The sequence below is a fragment of the Mauremys mutica genome, chromosome 8 (genome assembly GCF_020497125.1).
Source record: "Mauremys mutica isolate MM-2020 ecotype Southern chromosome 8, ASM2049712v1, whole genome shotgun sequence".
NCBI lineage: Eukaryota > Metazoa > Chordata > Testudines > Geoemydidae > Mauremys > Mauremys mutica.
Window position 1 is genome coordinate 33922946 of NC_059079.1, and position 17248 is coordinate 33940193.

Consider the following 17248-nt stretch of genomic DNA (forward strand, 5'->3'; position numbering starts at 1 on the left):
TGTCTGGGGGGAAACTCATATTTCCCAAAAATGTTCTCACTGTACTAAACTAAGCTCCAGAGCAAGAAAGGACAGGGAGCTAAAACTTAAACTCATTCTACTTCAAAAATCCTCAGGGTCCGCCTCAGACCCTGGCACGGACTCTGCCTCCGCTCACCAACACAGCTCTCCCGCTGCTAAAAAGCAGAAGAAATCAACAAAACGAGGGCACCCTCTGTCAGGAACAAAGGAAGCCTTTAGATACAAACCTTCTCCGGTGAGATCCACAGTCTCCTTACCAGTGCTCCCCCGCCTGAGCACTTTCGATGAGCCGGGGTCCTCAGGAATCGCTTTAAACCCGCCTGTGCTTTCGGTGGCGGCGGCGCGAAGCTCCGGTGCCAAGGCGACAGGCTTCCAGTTGCCTGCCTCAATTAGTGGTGCTGACATTCCAGGACCCCCCTGAGGCACTGCAGTCCGCTGTTAATAGCGCGGCATCGGCTCCGACACTGGCACCGAAATTGACAGCGCTTTCGGAGATGGGGAAAGTTAAACCCACTCCCACATCCTCCCCAGCCAGATCTGAACCGTTGCTTTACCCTCCCTGGAGCGGAGGCAAGAAGCTGAGCAGTCTCATGGGAGAGACTTTAACAAGGGTAAGGGGTCTCCTGCGAGATCCCTACCCTCTGTGCTGACAGCGCCAAAGGTAGGCGCCTCAGCCCTGGATCACGCCTCAACAACGGCTCCCACAGACCATAGAGGCAGAAATTCAACCTCCCAGACACAGAAGGATTCCGCGGCACCAAGCGCCTCAGCGCTAAAAATAACCTGGAAGCCGGCTGCGCGCTCTGCCCCGGTGCCGACAAGGACGTCGCCACCGCAAGCTGCAGTACTAAAAACAGCCGCCGAAGACAGGTACACGCTCTGCCCCGGTGCCGACACGGACGTGGGCACCACACGCCTCAGCGCTAAAACAGCCGCAAACCCAGCTGCGCGCACTGCCCCGGTGCCGACAAGGACGTCGGCACCGCAAGTCTGAGCGCAAAAAATAGCCGCGAAGCCGGCTGCGCGCTCTGCCCCGGTGCCGACAAAGCAGTCGGCACTGCAAGCCTCAGGGCGGGGGAAAAAAAAAAGAAGCCGCGGTGCCGAATTTCGAATTGCCAATTGTACGGCAGTTTCGGCAAAGTACAACCACAGAAACTATAATAAGTTCATGGACTTCATTGAACACATTCCGGACAAGAAGAAACAACAGTTTTCAGCTTTAGTTTCCGAGGGCAAAATCATATCACGCACGGTTCTTCAAGCAGCTCTCGATGCAGACAATACCGCAGCAAGGTCCACTGCTACGGCTCATGGCTCTCTTCTTCCCTCTTTCCTCACGAGGTTCAGAGCACCATAGAGGATCTCCCTTTTGATGGTGATAAACTCTTTGCTTCCACCACAAATGAAGTGCTTCACTCAATGAAGGAATCAAGGGCCACTCTTCGATCCTTAGGCATTCAAACCCCTACAACCAGAAGGTGACAGTACAGATATCAACCTTACCACCATCCACGCTACCCACCATATACTCAGCAGTTCCCAAGATCTCAGGATCAACATCAGCAACACCAACGCCAGAGATCCAGATACCAGAGGCGCCACCCCAATTCTTCCAGCATGCCCCAGCTTCCTCCAACTAATAAGCAGATTTGAATCTTTGGTCGAGGGTCTCGTAAACATCGCCCCAACTTCAGCGTATGCACCGCTTACAACTATCTTTGGACACCGCCTACAGCCATTTTGCACCAATGGCAGAATATTTCCACCGACAAGTGGGTTTTAGAGGTCATCACAACTGGGTATTCTATCCATTTCCTCTCCTTCCCTCCCACCCTCCCCGTCCCTCTTCAGGGACCCCTCTCACGAGCTACACCTCCAGCAAGAAGTACAACATCTCCTCCACCTGGGGGCTATCGAACTTGTGCCAGACTGCCACAAGGGAAAAGGGTTCTACTCCCATTATTTCTTAACAGAAAAGAAAACTGGAGGATGGCGACCGATCCTCGACCTCAGGCGGCTCAACAAGTTTATCAAAAAGCAAAAGTTCAAGATGGTTACTCTCACCACCATAATTCCAGCCCTAGAGCAGGGCGATTGGTTTTCAGCCCTCGACCTACAAGATGCCTATTTTCACGTCACTATCCACCCGGCCCACAGACATTTCCTTCGTTTTACCCTCGACTCAATGCATTACCAATACAGAGTTCTACCCTTCGGCCTTTCCACTGCCCCCCGAGTTTTCTCCAAGCTTCTAGCGGTAGTCTTTGCCTACCTCAGGAAAAAAAAGGGGTCATAATATTCCCTTACCTCAACGATTGCCTCTTGAGGGCCTCCACATTCGACGAGGCCCTCCGCTTCACACAATTCACCATCGATTGCTTCCAATCCCTGGGCCTGCAAATAAACAGAAGCAAATCCACATTAAGTCCTACCCAGCACCTGGAGTTTATAAGAGTGAGTCTCGACTCCACAACCAGGCTGGCATCTCTCCCACCCGACCGATTCAATACCATAACACTGCTGGCTACGAGACTTCACGACAGCCCCCGGGTCAACGCCCGAGACTGCCTCCAACTACTAGGGCATATAGCCTCGTGCACCTTCGTGGTCCAGAATGCACGTCTCTACATGAGGTGCTTCCAAGCTTGGCTGGCCATGGTTTACAAACCAAACGTGCACTCACTAAACAAACACCTGGCCATACCCTACCGAGTCAAGGACTCTCTCCTTTGGTGGATGATCCCCTACAACCTCTGCTCTGGAGTCTCCTTCCTCCAGACTTCCCCAACTCTGATAATGGCGACCGATGCGTCTCTCACTGGCTGGGGGGCCCACATCTCTCACCAAACAGTCCACGGGTTATGGTCTCCTTCAGAGACCTCCCTGCACATAAATGTTCTAGAACTTCGAGCTATACGAAATGCCTGCCGCCACTTCCTGCCACTAATCACAGAATGGTGTTCAACTAGACAACTGTCTCCTATCTTGGCACCTCTTCCCTGCATACTCGACTACCTATTGAGCATTAAGCAATCCGGCCTTTCCTTCAGCTCCATCAGAGTCCATTTAGCTGCCATCACAACCTTTCATAGTACAAAGAACAGGAGTACTTGTGGCACCTTAAAGACTAACAAATTTATTTTAGCATGAGCTTTCGTGATCTGCAGCTCACTTCTTCGGATGCATAGAATGGAACACACAGACAGGGGATATTTATACATACAGAGAACATGAAAAGGTGGAAGTATGCATACCAACAGGCAGAGTCTAATCAATTGAGATGAGCTATCGTCAGCAGGAGGAAAAAAAACTTTTTGAAGTGATAATTAAGATGGCGCATAGAAGGTGTGAGGAGAACTTAACATAGGGAAATAGATTCAATTGGTGTAATCGCCAAACCGGACAGTCTCTACGCAAAAGAATAAATGGACACAAATCTGACATCAGGAATCATAACATTCAAAAACCAGTGGGAGAACACTTCAACCTCTCTAACCACTCAGTGACAGACTTGAAGGTGGCAATTTTGCAACAAAAAAACTTCAAAAACAGACTCCAAAGAGAAACTGCTGAACTTGAATTAATATGCAAACTAGATACTATTAACTGTGGCCTAAACAAAGACTGGGAATGGTTGGGTCATTACACCAATTGAATCTATTTCCCTATGTTAAATTCTCCTCACACCTTCTATGGGCCATCTTAATTATCACTTCAAAAAGTTTTTTTTCCTCCTGCTGACGATAGCTCATCTCAATTGATTAGACTCTGCCTGTTGGTATGCATACTTCCACCTTTTCATGTTCTCTGTATGTATAAATATCCCCTGTCTGTGTGTTCCATTCTATGCATCCGAAGAAGTGAGCTGCAGCTCACGAAAGCTCATGCTAAAATAAATTTGTTAGTCTTTAAGGTGCCACAAGTACTCCTGTTCTTTTTGCGGATACAGACTAACACGGCTGCTACTCTGAAACCTTTCATAGTACAGTTGACAATACCTCAGTCTTTGCTCATCCCATAACCAAGCGTTTCCTCAAGGGACTCCAAGCCTTATATCCAGACATTAAGCCACCTGTCCCTCCATGGGATCTTCACTTAGTATTGTCCTGTTTAACTTATCAACCCGTTGAGCCATTAGCCACCTGCTCCCTCTTGCATCTCTCGATGAAAACAGCCTTTTTGGTGGCGATTACCTCTGCCAGACGGGCAGGAGAGAGAGCAGCCCTTATGGAGATCCAACATATACGCTCTTCTTCAGGGACAAAGTGACTCTACGCTTGCACCCGAAATTCTTTCCTAAAGTTCACACTTCATTTCACATCAATGAACCAATACATCTACCAACTTTCTTCCCAAAACCACATGCAAACTCTTTCGAAGCCACAATGCATACACTGGATGTGCCCAGGGCCTTATCATTCTATTTGGACAGAACCAAACCCTTCCGAAACTCTCCTAGGCTCTTTGTCTCCATCACAGAGCGCTCCAAAGGCATGCCTATCACTCCCCAGAAACTGTCAAACTGAATCTCCGATTGTATACGACTCTACTATCAGATAAAAAAAAAAAAAAAGTTACATCACCAGTATTCATCAACTCATTCCACTAGATCTGTATCTAGATCTGTATCTACCTCTGTAGCCTTCTTACGTAAAGTGCCATTGACTGATATCTGTAAAGCAGCTGCTTGGTCCTCCGAACACACATTTGTCAAACACTATGCCCTTATTCAGGGTCCTCTCTCTGACACTCGAGTAGGCAGGGCAGTATTAACCACGGCATTCCTGCCAGATCCAAAGTCCCATCTCCTTGAGATACACTGTTTCGAAGTCACCTAGAGTGGAGCACCCACAGGGACATCTCTCGAAGAAGAAGAGGAGGTTACTCACCTTGTGCAGTAACTGACGTTCTTCGAGATGAGTGTCCCTGTGGGTGCTCCACTACCCACCCTCCTCCCCTCTACTTCGGAGTTGGGATAGCCTCCGTTGTAGAGAAGGAACTGAGGGAACCGGCCACGCATGCTCACTAGAGGTATACGCGGGGGGGCAGGCTCTGAGCATGCATGGCCAGTAGGAGTACTGCTGCAAAAATCTCCGATCAAAAGCGCAGGGGCGCACCGACACCTAGAGTGGAGCACCCACAGGGACACTCATCTTGAAGAACGTCAGTTACTGCACAAGACGAGTAACCTCCTCTTGTGCCCCAGAAGGCTGTTCCTGTCACCAACCCTCCTCCCTCGCCTGATGAGACCACCATGCCTCCGCCACTTACTGCCGGAGATGAATTCACACAGTTTCAAGATCTATTTAAAAGGATGGCTGACATGCTCCAAATACCCCTCAAGGAAGTCACTAAATCACAGCACAAGCTCTTGGACGTACTCCACACAACTACCTCATCTAAGATCTCACTGCTGATTAATGCCGCAATCATGGAGCCCACCACAGCCTTCTGGCAGACCCCTGCCACAATCCTACCTACACATAAAAGGAGGATAAAAAATGTTACATCCCTTCGAAAGGGCTAGGCTTTTTATTCTCTCACCCCCAGCCAAACTCTCTGGTGGTAGACTCACTTAACGAAAGTGGCTGGCAGCATTATTCCAGGACCACGCCGTATGACAGAGTGGAAGAGACTGGATCTACTCAGCTGCAAGGCCTATTCATCAGCAACTTTACAATTTAGAATCACTAATTATGAAGCCCTAATGGCAAAATACAACCACATGAATTATTCCAAACTCTAAATTTATTGACTGCATACCTGAATTAAAAGAACAATTTACATCACTCATCTCAGAAGGATACCTGTTGGCCTGCATGGCCCTTCAGGCATTGTTGGATTCCGCTGACATGGCAGCTAGGTCCATCACTACTGCCATTGTAATGTGCCGAGCCTCGTGGTTTCCAAAGTAGAGGTGCAATCCAAAGTAGAGGACTGCTCCTTCGAGGGTCCAAAACTGCTCACGGGTAAGACCGATGAATCCCTCCACTCACTAAAGGATTTGACAGCCGCTCTCAGATCTCTTGGCATATATACACCTGCAACACAACATAACCAGGGCAGGTATTACACCTCACAACATTTAAACAGGCTCCTTATACGTAGACCCAGCGACAATAGGATCCTCAGAGGCGCAGACAAAGGCCACCAAGTGTAAAACAAACTCTTTTCAACCCACCGCACCACCACAACCTATCCCAAACATCAAATTTGAAGGTTTGGTCAAGGGCTTAGCAGACCTCCCCCAATTACCAGTGCTGACACCACTATCCATCAACCATCCATTTACAGGTTATGTAATACCATTCTACTCAATATGGCAAACCATCACTTCAACAAATAGGTATTGGAAGTCATCAAAACAAGATACTCCTATCCCGTTCTTCTCCATCCCCCTCTATCCACCCTCCCTCCCCATCCCTCCTCAGGGACCCCTCTCACGGGCTCCTCATGAGACAGGAAGTAGAGCACCTTCTACAACTCGGTGCAGTAGAACCAATGCTGCTACAACACACAGGGAAAGTGTTCTATTTCGGTTTATTTTTTAACCCAGAAAAAGTTTGGGGGATTGAGACCTATTCTCAATCTCAGGAACCTAAACAAATTTGTCAAAACACAACAATTCTGGATGGTTACTTTAGCAACAATCATTCTAGCTCTGGAACGAGGAGATTAGTTTGTAGCTCTCGACCTGCAAGATGCTTATTTTCACATCACTATTCATCCAGCACACAGACTCTTCCTCTGATTTGTCCTTGGCAGGATCAATATCGATACCTGGTACTGCCCTTTGGCCTTTCCACAGCTTCCCGAGTGTTTTCCAAAGTTCTGGCAGTGGCAGCAGCCCACTTACGCAAGCAAGGAGTCATGATGTACCCATATTTAGACAGTTGTCTCCTCAGAGCTCCTACTTGGAAAAAAGCCATCAAAGCCACACACAAGATGTCACTCTTCACAAACCTCGGCCTGCAAAGAAACCTTCAAAAGTCAACATTAACACCAGTTCAGAGATTTGTCACCCTTTTTACCATTTCACAGATGTCACCCTAGCGTCTAGTGAACATGATCAATACCACAGTGAGCAGTCCACAAACATCCGTTAGGACCTGCCTCTGACTACTGGGACACATGGCGGTGACCACTTATGTCGTCTGACAAGCAAGACTGTGCATTTGCTGCCTCCAAGGGTGGCTCAGGATGGTGGACCTCCCACACAAACGCAGTCTGAAAAAACTTTTAAACATGCCAACAAAGGCAGACTCTCTTCAGTGGTGGACCCGCTTGCACAATTTGTGTGTAAGTGTCCCTTTTCTACAGACTTCCCCGAACTGATAATCGCAACAAACACCTCCATATTGGAGTGAGACACCCACTTAGACAATCTCACCATCCAGGGCAGATGGTCTTCTTCGGAATCAACACTGCACATAAATGTTTTGGAACTGCGAGCCATTCACAACGCTTGCACACATTTCCTGCCTCTGATCAAAAACAAGGCCATGCAGAGCATGACAGACAATGCGATCTGGATGTTCCACGTAAACAAACAAGGAGGAGCGAGGTCACACTCCTTATGTATAGAGGCCATAAGGCTGTAGATATGGTGTAGTCAACACACCATCTCCATATCAGCCACCTACCTACCAGGATCTCAGAACATCGCTGTGGACATGTTAAGCTAAAAGTTCTCCCACGACCACGAGTGGGAAATAAACACCTCAGTAATTCACAACATATTCCAACAATGGGCCTTCCCCATAATAAGTCTATTTGGCACGGGTCAACACCAAATGTCCAATGTTCTGTTCCAGAGCAGGCCTTGGGACCAAGATCCAGGGGTGACGACACCTTCATCTGATGGGACGTGCATCTCCTGTATGCCTTTCCCTGACCCTGTTGCTGGCCAGGGTTATCCACAAGATCAGAACCGACGAAGCCATCCTGATAGTCCCAGTCTGGCCCAGGCAAACCTGATATCCATATGGACAACAGATGATTCTCATGCCAATCTCATGTCCTCCCACCTCTTCCGAACCTCTTGTCACAGGGTGCAGGCCAGATCTTGCAGCCAAACCTGGAGATGCTCCACCAGAGAGCTTGGCTCATCAGTAGTTCCAAAGCTAGGAGGAGATCTGTTCTGAGGAAGTTAGACATCTTGTTGAACAGCAGACACTTGACGTACCTCCACAGGTGGAAGAGATTCCACATGTGGTATTTAAACAAAGGAATAGAAGCCACTACCGCTACTCTGCCAATAGTCCTGGATTACTTATAGGGTGACCAGATGTCCCGATATTTAGGCATTTGCCCTGTGTCCCAACCGATTGTTTGGTTGGGACGCAATTTGTCCCGATATTTTTGCGGCACTCTTCTCTCTCCCCCCCCCCCCCCAGTGTCCCGATATTTTCTTCCTCTCATCTGGTCACCCTAATTACTTACTCCAACTTAAGAAATTGGATCTCTGAATGAGCTCTATATGAGTTCAAATGGCAGCGATCACAACCTTCCACCACAAAGTCGATGGGGTCTCAGTCTTTGCACAGCCAATTACCGGAAGATTCCTACGGGGCATACGTAACATCTACCCAGAGCCCCAACTCCTCCATGGGACCTCACTCTAGTGCTTCATTCCCTCCCAAGTGACCCTTTCAAACCTTTGACTAAGAGCTCACTACTCCACCTGTCCATGAAAGTTGCTTTTCTCGTTGCCATCATGTCTGCAAGACATGTAAAAGAACTTGGGGCCCTTATGGGGGAAGATTGGACAAATGACCAGGGAGGAGCATAAAAATATTGCTCAAGCATGCAGGAGTGAAATCAGGAAGGCCAAAATCACACTTGGAGTTGCAGCTAGCAAGAGATGTTACGAGTAACAAGAAGGGTTTCTTCAGGTGTGTTAACAAGAAGGTGGTCAAGGACAGCGTGGGCCCCTTACTGAATGAGGGAGGCAGCCTAGTGACAGAGGATGTGGAAAAAGCTAATGTATTGAATGCTTTTTTTGCCTCTGTCTTCACGAACAAGGTCAGCTCCCAGACTTCTGCACTGGGCAGTACAGCACGGGGAGGAGACTACCAGTTCTCTATGGAGAAAGAAGTGGTTCAGGACTATTTAGAAAAGCTGGACGAGCACTAGTCCATGGGGCCAGATGTGCTGCATCTGAGGGTGCTAAAGGAGTTGGCAGATGTGATTGCAGAGCCATTGGCCATTATTTTTTAAAACTCATGGGTATTGGGGGAGGTCCCTGATGACTATAAAAAGACTAATGTAGTGCCCATCTTTTAAAAAAGGGAAGGAGGAGGATCTGGGGAACTACAGGCCAGTCAGCCTCACCTCAGTCCCTGGAAAAGTCATGGAGCAGGTCCTCAAGGAGTCAATTCTGAAGCACTTAGAGGAGAGGAAAGTGATCAGGAACAGCCAGCATGGGTTCATGAAGGGCAAGTCATGCCTGACTAACCTAATTGCCTTCTATGATGAGGTAACTGGCTCTGTGGATGAGGGGAAAGCAGTGGACGTGTTATTCCTTGACTTTAGCAAAGCTTTTGATATGGTCTCCCACAGTATTCTTGCCAGCAAGCTAAAGAAGAACGGGCTGGATGAATGGACTATAAGGTGGATAGAAAGCTGGCTAGATCCGTCAGGCTCAATGGGTAGTGATCAATGGTTCCATGTCTAGTGGGCAGCCGGTATCAAGCGGAGTGCCGCAAGGGTAGGTTCTGGGGCTAGTTTTGTTCTTTGTCTTCATTAATGATCTGGAGGATGGCATGGACTGCACCCTCAGCAAGTTTTCAGATGACACTAAACTGGGAGGAGTGGTAGATAGGCTGGAGGGTAGGGATAAAATACAGAGGGACCCAGACAAATTAGAGGATTGGGCCAAAATAAATCTGAGGTTCAACAAGGACAAGTTGAGAGTCCTGCACTTAGGACGGAAGAATCCCATACACTATTACAGACTAGGGAACCGAATGGGTAGGCAGCAGTTCTGCAGAAAAGGACCTAGGGGTTACGGTGGATGAGAAGCAGGATATGAGTCAACAGTGTGCCCTTGGTGCCGAGAAGGCTAACGGCATTTTGGGCTGTATAAGAAGGGGCATTGCCAGCAGATTGAGGGACATGATCATTCCACTCTATTCGACATTGGTGAGGCCTCATCTGGAGTACTGTGTCCAGTTTTGGGCCCCACACTACAGGAAGGATGTGGAGAAATTGGAAAGAGTCCTGTGGAGGGCAACAGAAATGATTAGGGGGCTGGACCACGTGACTTGGAGAGGCTGAGGGAACTGGGATTGTTTAGTCTGCAGAAGAGAAGAATGAGGGGGGATTTGATAGCTGCTTTCAACTACCTGAAAGGGGATTCCAAAGAGGATGGATCTAGACTGTTCTCAGTGGTAGAAGATGACAGAACAAGGAGTAATGGTCTCAAGTTGCAGTGAGGGAGGTTTAGGTTGGATATTAGGAAAAACTTTTTCACTAGGAGGGTGGTGAAGCACTGGAATGGGTTACCTAGGGAGGTGGTGGAATCTCCTTCCTTAGAGGTTTTTAAGGTCAGGCTTGACAAAGCCCTGGCTGGGATGATTTAGTTAGGGATTGGTCCTGCTTTGAGCAGGGGGTTGGACTGGATGACCTCCTGAGGTCCCTTCCAACCATGATATTCTATGGCACACCCACCATATAAGATCTTTCTTAAGAATAAGGTCACTCCAAGGCCGCACCCAAAGTTTCTATCTAAAATCCCTTCTTCATTATACATTAATCAACCCATTCATCCTCCCATCTCCTTTCCTAAATCTCAGAAGAACAAATAAGAGGTGGCATTCCACACCCGGGATGTCCAAAGGGCACTAGCCTTTTATCTAGAATGGACCAAAGTGTTCAGAAAGACTCCTAAATTGTTTCTCTCCACGATGGAAAGGTCCAAAGGCAAACCCATATCTAAGCAGAGACTTTCCAAATGGATTTCTGGCTGCATCCAGCTTTGCTACATCCAACATGAACTGCAACCTCCATCATGGATCAGAACACACTCCACAAGATCCATAGCCACATTGGTAGCCTTTTTGAACATGCCTTTTATGAACGATGTGCTTATCACTGACATAGGTTAAGCAGCCACTTGGACATCCTCTCACACGTTCATACAACACTACGGGATTGACCAGGACTCAGCCTCTGACACTCGGCTGAGACACAATCTTATTGTCCATTCAGACCTAATTCCAAAGCCCCTCCTTTCCCTTGAGTGGCACTGCTCTACAGTCACTTAAAGTGGAGCGCCCACACGGACTCCACTCAAAGAAGAAGAGAGGGTTACTCATCTCGTGCAGTAACTGAGATTCTTTGAGATGTGAGTCCCTGTGGGTGCTCCCCTACCCACCCTCTTCCCCTCTACTTCAGAGTTCTAATTTAGTTCTCTGTGGTAGAGAAGGGCAGGTGAGGGCGACTGCACAGCGCTAGATAATTGCTGATGCAGGCACAAGACAGGCTGTGCACATGTGTGGCCCAGTCAGGTACTGCTGTTGAAATTCTCTACCTGCGTGCCCCTGCGCCTCTAATCACCTAAAGTGGAGCACCAACAGGGACTCACATCTCGAAGAACCTGTTACTGTACAAGGTGAGTAACCCTCTTTTCATGACAGTGCTCTCTCTGGCCCTGAAGTATGGGGGGGTGGTTAGAAATTGTGTCGTGCTTGGTGTACATTTATTAATATTAGTCTCTTAATGACCTGTGAATTATGCAGTGCTTGCTGTAGGTTTATAATTATATAACTGTACCTATGAATTCTATGATCCTGTTCTGTTACAAGTAATGTGTCCTTTAAGTAGTGCTAGGCATTCTGTGATGTTATGAAGTTTAAAAAAGAATTTATTTCCAAAATATAAATTTATTGCATACCAAAAATAGTGCAAAACATTTAGTGGGCAATTATAAACCAATACAGTGTAAACTAATAAAATAAACTAACAGAAATTTAAAATTGAAATGAGGCGGTAAGGGAGCTGCTGAAATTGAGTTCTTCGTTGACTGCAAAGGGATGTAGGTGAATCTGTGACTGGAGCTGGAGGCCAACAAGAATCTGCATCAGTTGTATTTCTTGCCTGAGAAGCCCCATTATGTTCTGGTACATGTCCCTCTTGTCTTCCTGCTGGGATTCCTGGGCCTTTCTTCTGTCTGCTCTTTCCTTCTCTAGGCTGTCTGGTATGTTCACAGTCTGCTGCAGCACTGGCTTGCTGCTTGATGACACTGAACATGTCATCTCAGTCTGCATCTTTCTCCTCCTGCTCGTGTTGTTTGTGCGTGGAGGGAGCACCACTCCAGGCTGCAACAACAGCAGCTACAGATAAAACAGGCAGATGTATCGTATTTACAGCCACAATGGAAAGCTGAAGATCAGTTTCAGAATTACCTTCTTCTGTTTTAAATAAGACATGCTTATTCATCTTTTGTGTCCCACTGCACTGCTCTCCAGCTGCAGACATTGAGTATGGCCTGCCAGGGGAAGGGCGTGAGGGAATTGTTCAGTTGCAAACAAAATTTTTGCCTCTATTCCAATGGCATTAAGTACTGGTGCTATTTTCTGTACGGAGTGGTGGTGTTTTTTAACTGATATTTCATTCCTGAGGGTAACCGGCACAGAGAACAGACCTGTGACTGGTGTCCTCATTCTGCTTGTGCCTCTTTGCTGCTAGTGTGTTTATTGCAATGGTGCATGCTGAAGTCATAGTAGAGTAGACTCTTAACAGTCCACTTTGAAAATTATGGAATGGCTGCGGTTATTATATGTCTGTTTGCTGACCTTACTCATTTTTATACTAAGTGCTACCTGGAACGGTGCTTAGAACTTTACATAAAATATCTGAATCTCACTACTTTTACTGGCACTTATGTTAAGGTTGGGAAAGTGGTATTGAGAAAATGGGCAGAGGGATGTCTGGTTTATATAAAAGTGGTATCTTTGTAGAATGAACCTAGTTCACATTTGGAAGAGATGTAGCTTTTTTTTTTCTCAAAGGTATTCAGCAATGTATCATTTTGTTTATATTACAACAAACCCTGCTTTTTTTTTTTTTAACAGAACCAAAATACTTATGAATAGTCTAGAGCAGTGGTTCCCAAACTTTTTTTGGCATCACGCCCCCTTTTTAATTTTTGAGAAACCCTCATGCTCCCGATTTTCTCCTTTACCATCATCTAACACACCCCTCCCCCCAATCCTTGTCCCCTGACCGCCCCCTCCTGGTACCCCACTCCTCATCCAATCACCCCTGTCTCCTGACTGCCCTGACCCCTATCCACACCTATCCAACTCCCCCGCTCCCTGTCCTGATCACACGTGTGCCCCCGAACCTCCACCCCATCCAACCGCTCCCTGTCCCCTTACTGCCCCACCGGGATCTCCTGTCCCTTATCCAACTCCCCCTTCCCCCGCGCCCCGCCCTCTTATTAGGCTGCTCAGAGCAGCAGGGACTGGCTTATTGGAAAGCCTGGGAGGTGGGCAGGCACAAGGGGTGGGGGGACAGGAGGGGAGGGGTCGGAGGCTAGCCTCTTTGTCCGGGAGCTCAAAGGCCGGACAGCCTCGCACCCCCCCTTGGAATTTCTTCGTGCCCCCCACTGTGGGAACCAGTGGTCTAGAGTAATAAAAGATGTTGGTCCTATTTAACTGCAGTTTTTCTTGAAAATTTACTGAGTATTTAAAGAGGATATTATCAGAATAAAAATTTTTCCCTTTAATTTTTAAATAAATGTCCATACATATGCAGTAAATAGTTCACATTATAATAAACAGAATTTATTTTATTCTACAGCTGCTTATTATTTGCATTTCTTCCACCTGAAAAAACAAGAACAGACTAGTCAGTTTCTCTTGTTTCTAGTCATTTTCACCATGGAACTAAAATTTATTGAAATCTCTATTGATACACTTAATAAAAATCTTATTTTTAAATTTTTGGTCAACTTTGACCTAATAGTCTTTCTAAATATAATATGACCACACTGTATTGGGGAAACATTTGCAGCAGTTTTATTGTAACACTTGTCTTATTTTTATTTCTGTTGGTGAAGCTGGTATTTAAAGATGCTGCAGTGCTGCAAATGTAACCAGTGGTTTCATGAGGCTTGTGTGCAGTGTCTCCAAAAGCCAATGCTTTTCGGTGACAGGTAAGAAGCTTGAACTGAACTTTTTTGTTTTTTATTTAAAATGTGGATTGTTTTAATCCTCTTTTAATATTTTATGTTTAAATACAAATATAGTCATAACTCCAAAAGCATTTTAGAATGCAGTTTGTAAGGAAGACACAACAAAATGAAGTTTATATTTAGTTCTCTGGCTATTTAACTCACGGCATCTAAAGTGTTAGGTTTGTCTTAAGAGAATGGCTTTTAATCTTAATTTTATTTTTTGTTTTAGGTTTTATACATTCATTTGCTCAGTTTGCAGTTCTGGACCAGAGTACCTCAAACGTTTACCCTTGAGATGGTAAGTATAACTTAAAAAAGAAATATGTAACCCTCTACCCACTTTTCTCCTGGACATCTCATGTCTCTTTGTAAACCTGAGGATCATCTGGTTTATATTTTGACGTTTGGGTGGTACCCACTGCTTCTATAAACAAAGGACAGGTCTCCTTCAAAGCTAGTTATTGTGTGTCCTTAGTCATGTTGTTAATGCATGATATCTAGGGTCCTCTTCCTTGGACAATTCAATATTACAAACCACTGCTGGCTTGGGTATGAGAAACTTAAAAGTCTAAACAGGATCTGTTACCCAAGTATAGAGTACTGCCATTGGGCAAGCCAAATACAGTGTGCACATTAACAAGCATTTTGACATACTTTACAATAGAATTTCCTAGTTGAGAATTAGATGTGAGTTGTAGTTTGAACCTTGTGAACTTGAGCTCTTCTGTACAAATACCAAATATTTTGAATAAGTTGCAACATGAATAAATATTTTATGGAAACTCATTTGATAATTTGTCAATGTTAAATTCCTGTATTTATCTTGCATCAATTAAATATTCTAAGATCTAAACAATCTTTGGAGCTAAAAGGGCATCATGGCAGTGGGGTGAGGCCTAGGGAGAAAACATGACGTAAGTCAGAAAAGGGGGATATAAATGCAGATTTTATAAGAATATTGTTTTGAAAATTTGAGACTGTTTCTAATCAGGCTTTGTACTCTTTTAGCCATATTGTGCTAATATTTTTGTGCAAAGCTATTTCAAGGACTAATGGTTTGTAAAAAAATTAAAGAAATAAAAACTTAATGTTTTTGATTAAATATTTCTGAATTCTAGGGTAGATATAGCACATCTATGCCTTTACAACCTAAGTGTTATTCATAAGAAGAAATACTTTGATTCAGAGCTTGAACTTATGACATACATTAATGAAAACTGGGATAGATTGCACCCTGGTGAGGTAGGTAGTTGAAATATTCTTTTCTTGCTTTTGTTTTTCTTAGCAGTCAATACATTCACAAAACTACTGGGTGAGTGTCTGTGGCCTGCAGGAGGTCAGACTAAATTATTATTATGGTCCCTTTTGGCCTTAAAATCTGAAACAAAAGTAATGAGACATATGGTTTTAATAGACTTCTAGAACTATTCAGCATAACTTTTAAGTGTCATAGACTTTGAGCTATAAAATTTAGTATGATCCAGATAACTATTGCATAGTTTGTTGTTCAGATGACCACTTTCAGTGCTTGGGTATAAACAATGAATCTTTGTTTGTTTTTTATATCTTCCATTTTTTTCTATTTAGAAATATGACAACGGTAAGGCATTTTCCTGCCCACTGACCAGGCGAATTAAGTACCCAAGAGGTTAAATAGATTAGTAAACTGTTAAAAGTAGCTGTCAAAGTAAGACTCTGTGTGAAAGCCAGAACACGAGCTTATTAGCAGCTTTGTGACAACTAAAGTAGAAAATGTCTGTGAATTGATTTTAAAATAGTCCTTAATAGGAAAATATGTTAGGGGAAAATGAAGAGAAACTGAAGTCTGCAAACATTTTCCATATATGACAGAAGCTTTTAATTAAAAACCACCTAAACAAATGCTTGTAAGTGTATATATACTTAGTGCTTCAGAATAAAAGTGAATCGTAATATTTTCCTTCTGTATCCCAATAATTAAAAGAAATTTTAGTGTTCTAAAAAAACATTTTAAGCACTACATTACTGCAGATGCATCTACATATGACCTACATAGGATCTGTCGATTAGTATTTTGAATCATTGAGGTGCTGAAATAGAATGCTTTTTGCATTTTAACCACCTCAAAAAAAATTGATGTTACTATTAATGCTTTTGCCATATTTGGTGCTTTGAAAAACGTTGGCTGACACCTACAAGTTATGGGATAAAAATCTTTAACTATTTTTAATTATAAGCATCTTTCTCTTTTTTACTAAATTGCAAGCTTTTTTGTAAAATTTAGCAAACACATTTTTCACAGAAGATCAGTATGTCAGTGCCGCCTACTATTATCATTAGACTGTTTTGACTTTTTTCCAGTGACATGACAAGGCAGCCTGTTGCTGCACCACTATGCTGCTTATTTTCAAGCTAGTTGATTTGCTGGGTAATTGCCTGAGGATTAAAGAAATTCAGTTCCCTAAACAAACCTACTCCCCAATAAATCTGATTAGGGAGAACAAGTGTTAACACATGGGGTTGTAGTTCTGCATGTAATGACAGACATAATTAATAGCTAAGCTAGTGTTGACAAAAAGCATGCAAAGTAATTTTTTTTCTTATAAGAGAATCATTTCAGAAGGTTTTGAATTCTTTAAACACAGACAGGGCTGTTCCTAGGGGGGTGTGGAGCCCAGGACAACCCTCCTCCCCCTCAGCCCCAAGCCCCACCCTCACTCCACCCTTCCTCCAAGCCTCTGCCCCTACCCCGCCTCTTCCTGCCCCTGCTCTGCCCCCATTCCACCCCTTCCCCCAAGCCCCCACCCCTTTCTGGCTTCTGCCCCCTCCCCGAGCAATGCAGGGCAGGCTGGGTCGCTCACTGCTGCCAGTGCCAGGCCCCCGCTAACCCCCTCAGGCTGCCCTGGACTCCGTTTCCCCCTGAAGCGTGCTAACCCTCAAAGCATGGGGTCCAGGGTGGTTGCCCCGGTCCATCCTATGGACGGGACGGCTCTGAATACAGATACTGTATTCAATTGACTTAACACTTTTTATATCCTGATTATGCCCTAATTTGATGTACTTTTG

General features: G+C 45.2%; 1 protein-coding gene across 2 annotated transcripts in view; it reads left to right on the forward strand.

Moving 5' to 3' along the window:
- MTF2 (metal response element binding transcription factor 2) overlaps positions 1 to 17248 on the forward strand; it is a 64647-nt gene that overhangs the window by 37109 nt on the left and 10290 nt on the right. For both annotated transcript variants that reach the window (XM_045027600.1, XM_045027601.1), the window contains exons 7-9: positions 14087 to 14182; positions 14433 to 14501; positions 15322 to 15445. In XM_045027600.1, the coding sequence (XP_044883535.1) occupies positions 14087 to 14182; positions 14433 to 14501; positions 15322 to 15445 (289 nt within the window). The remainder of the gene's footprint in view (positions 1 to 14086; positions 14183 to 14432; positions 14502 to 15321; positions 15446 to 17248) is intronic.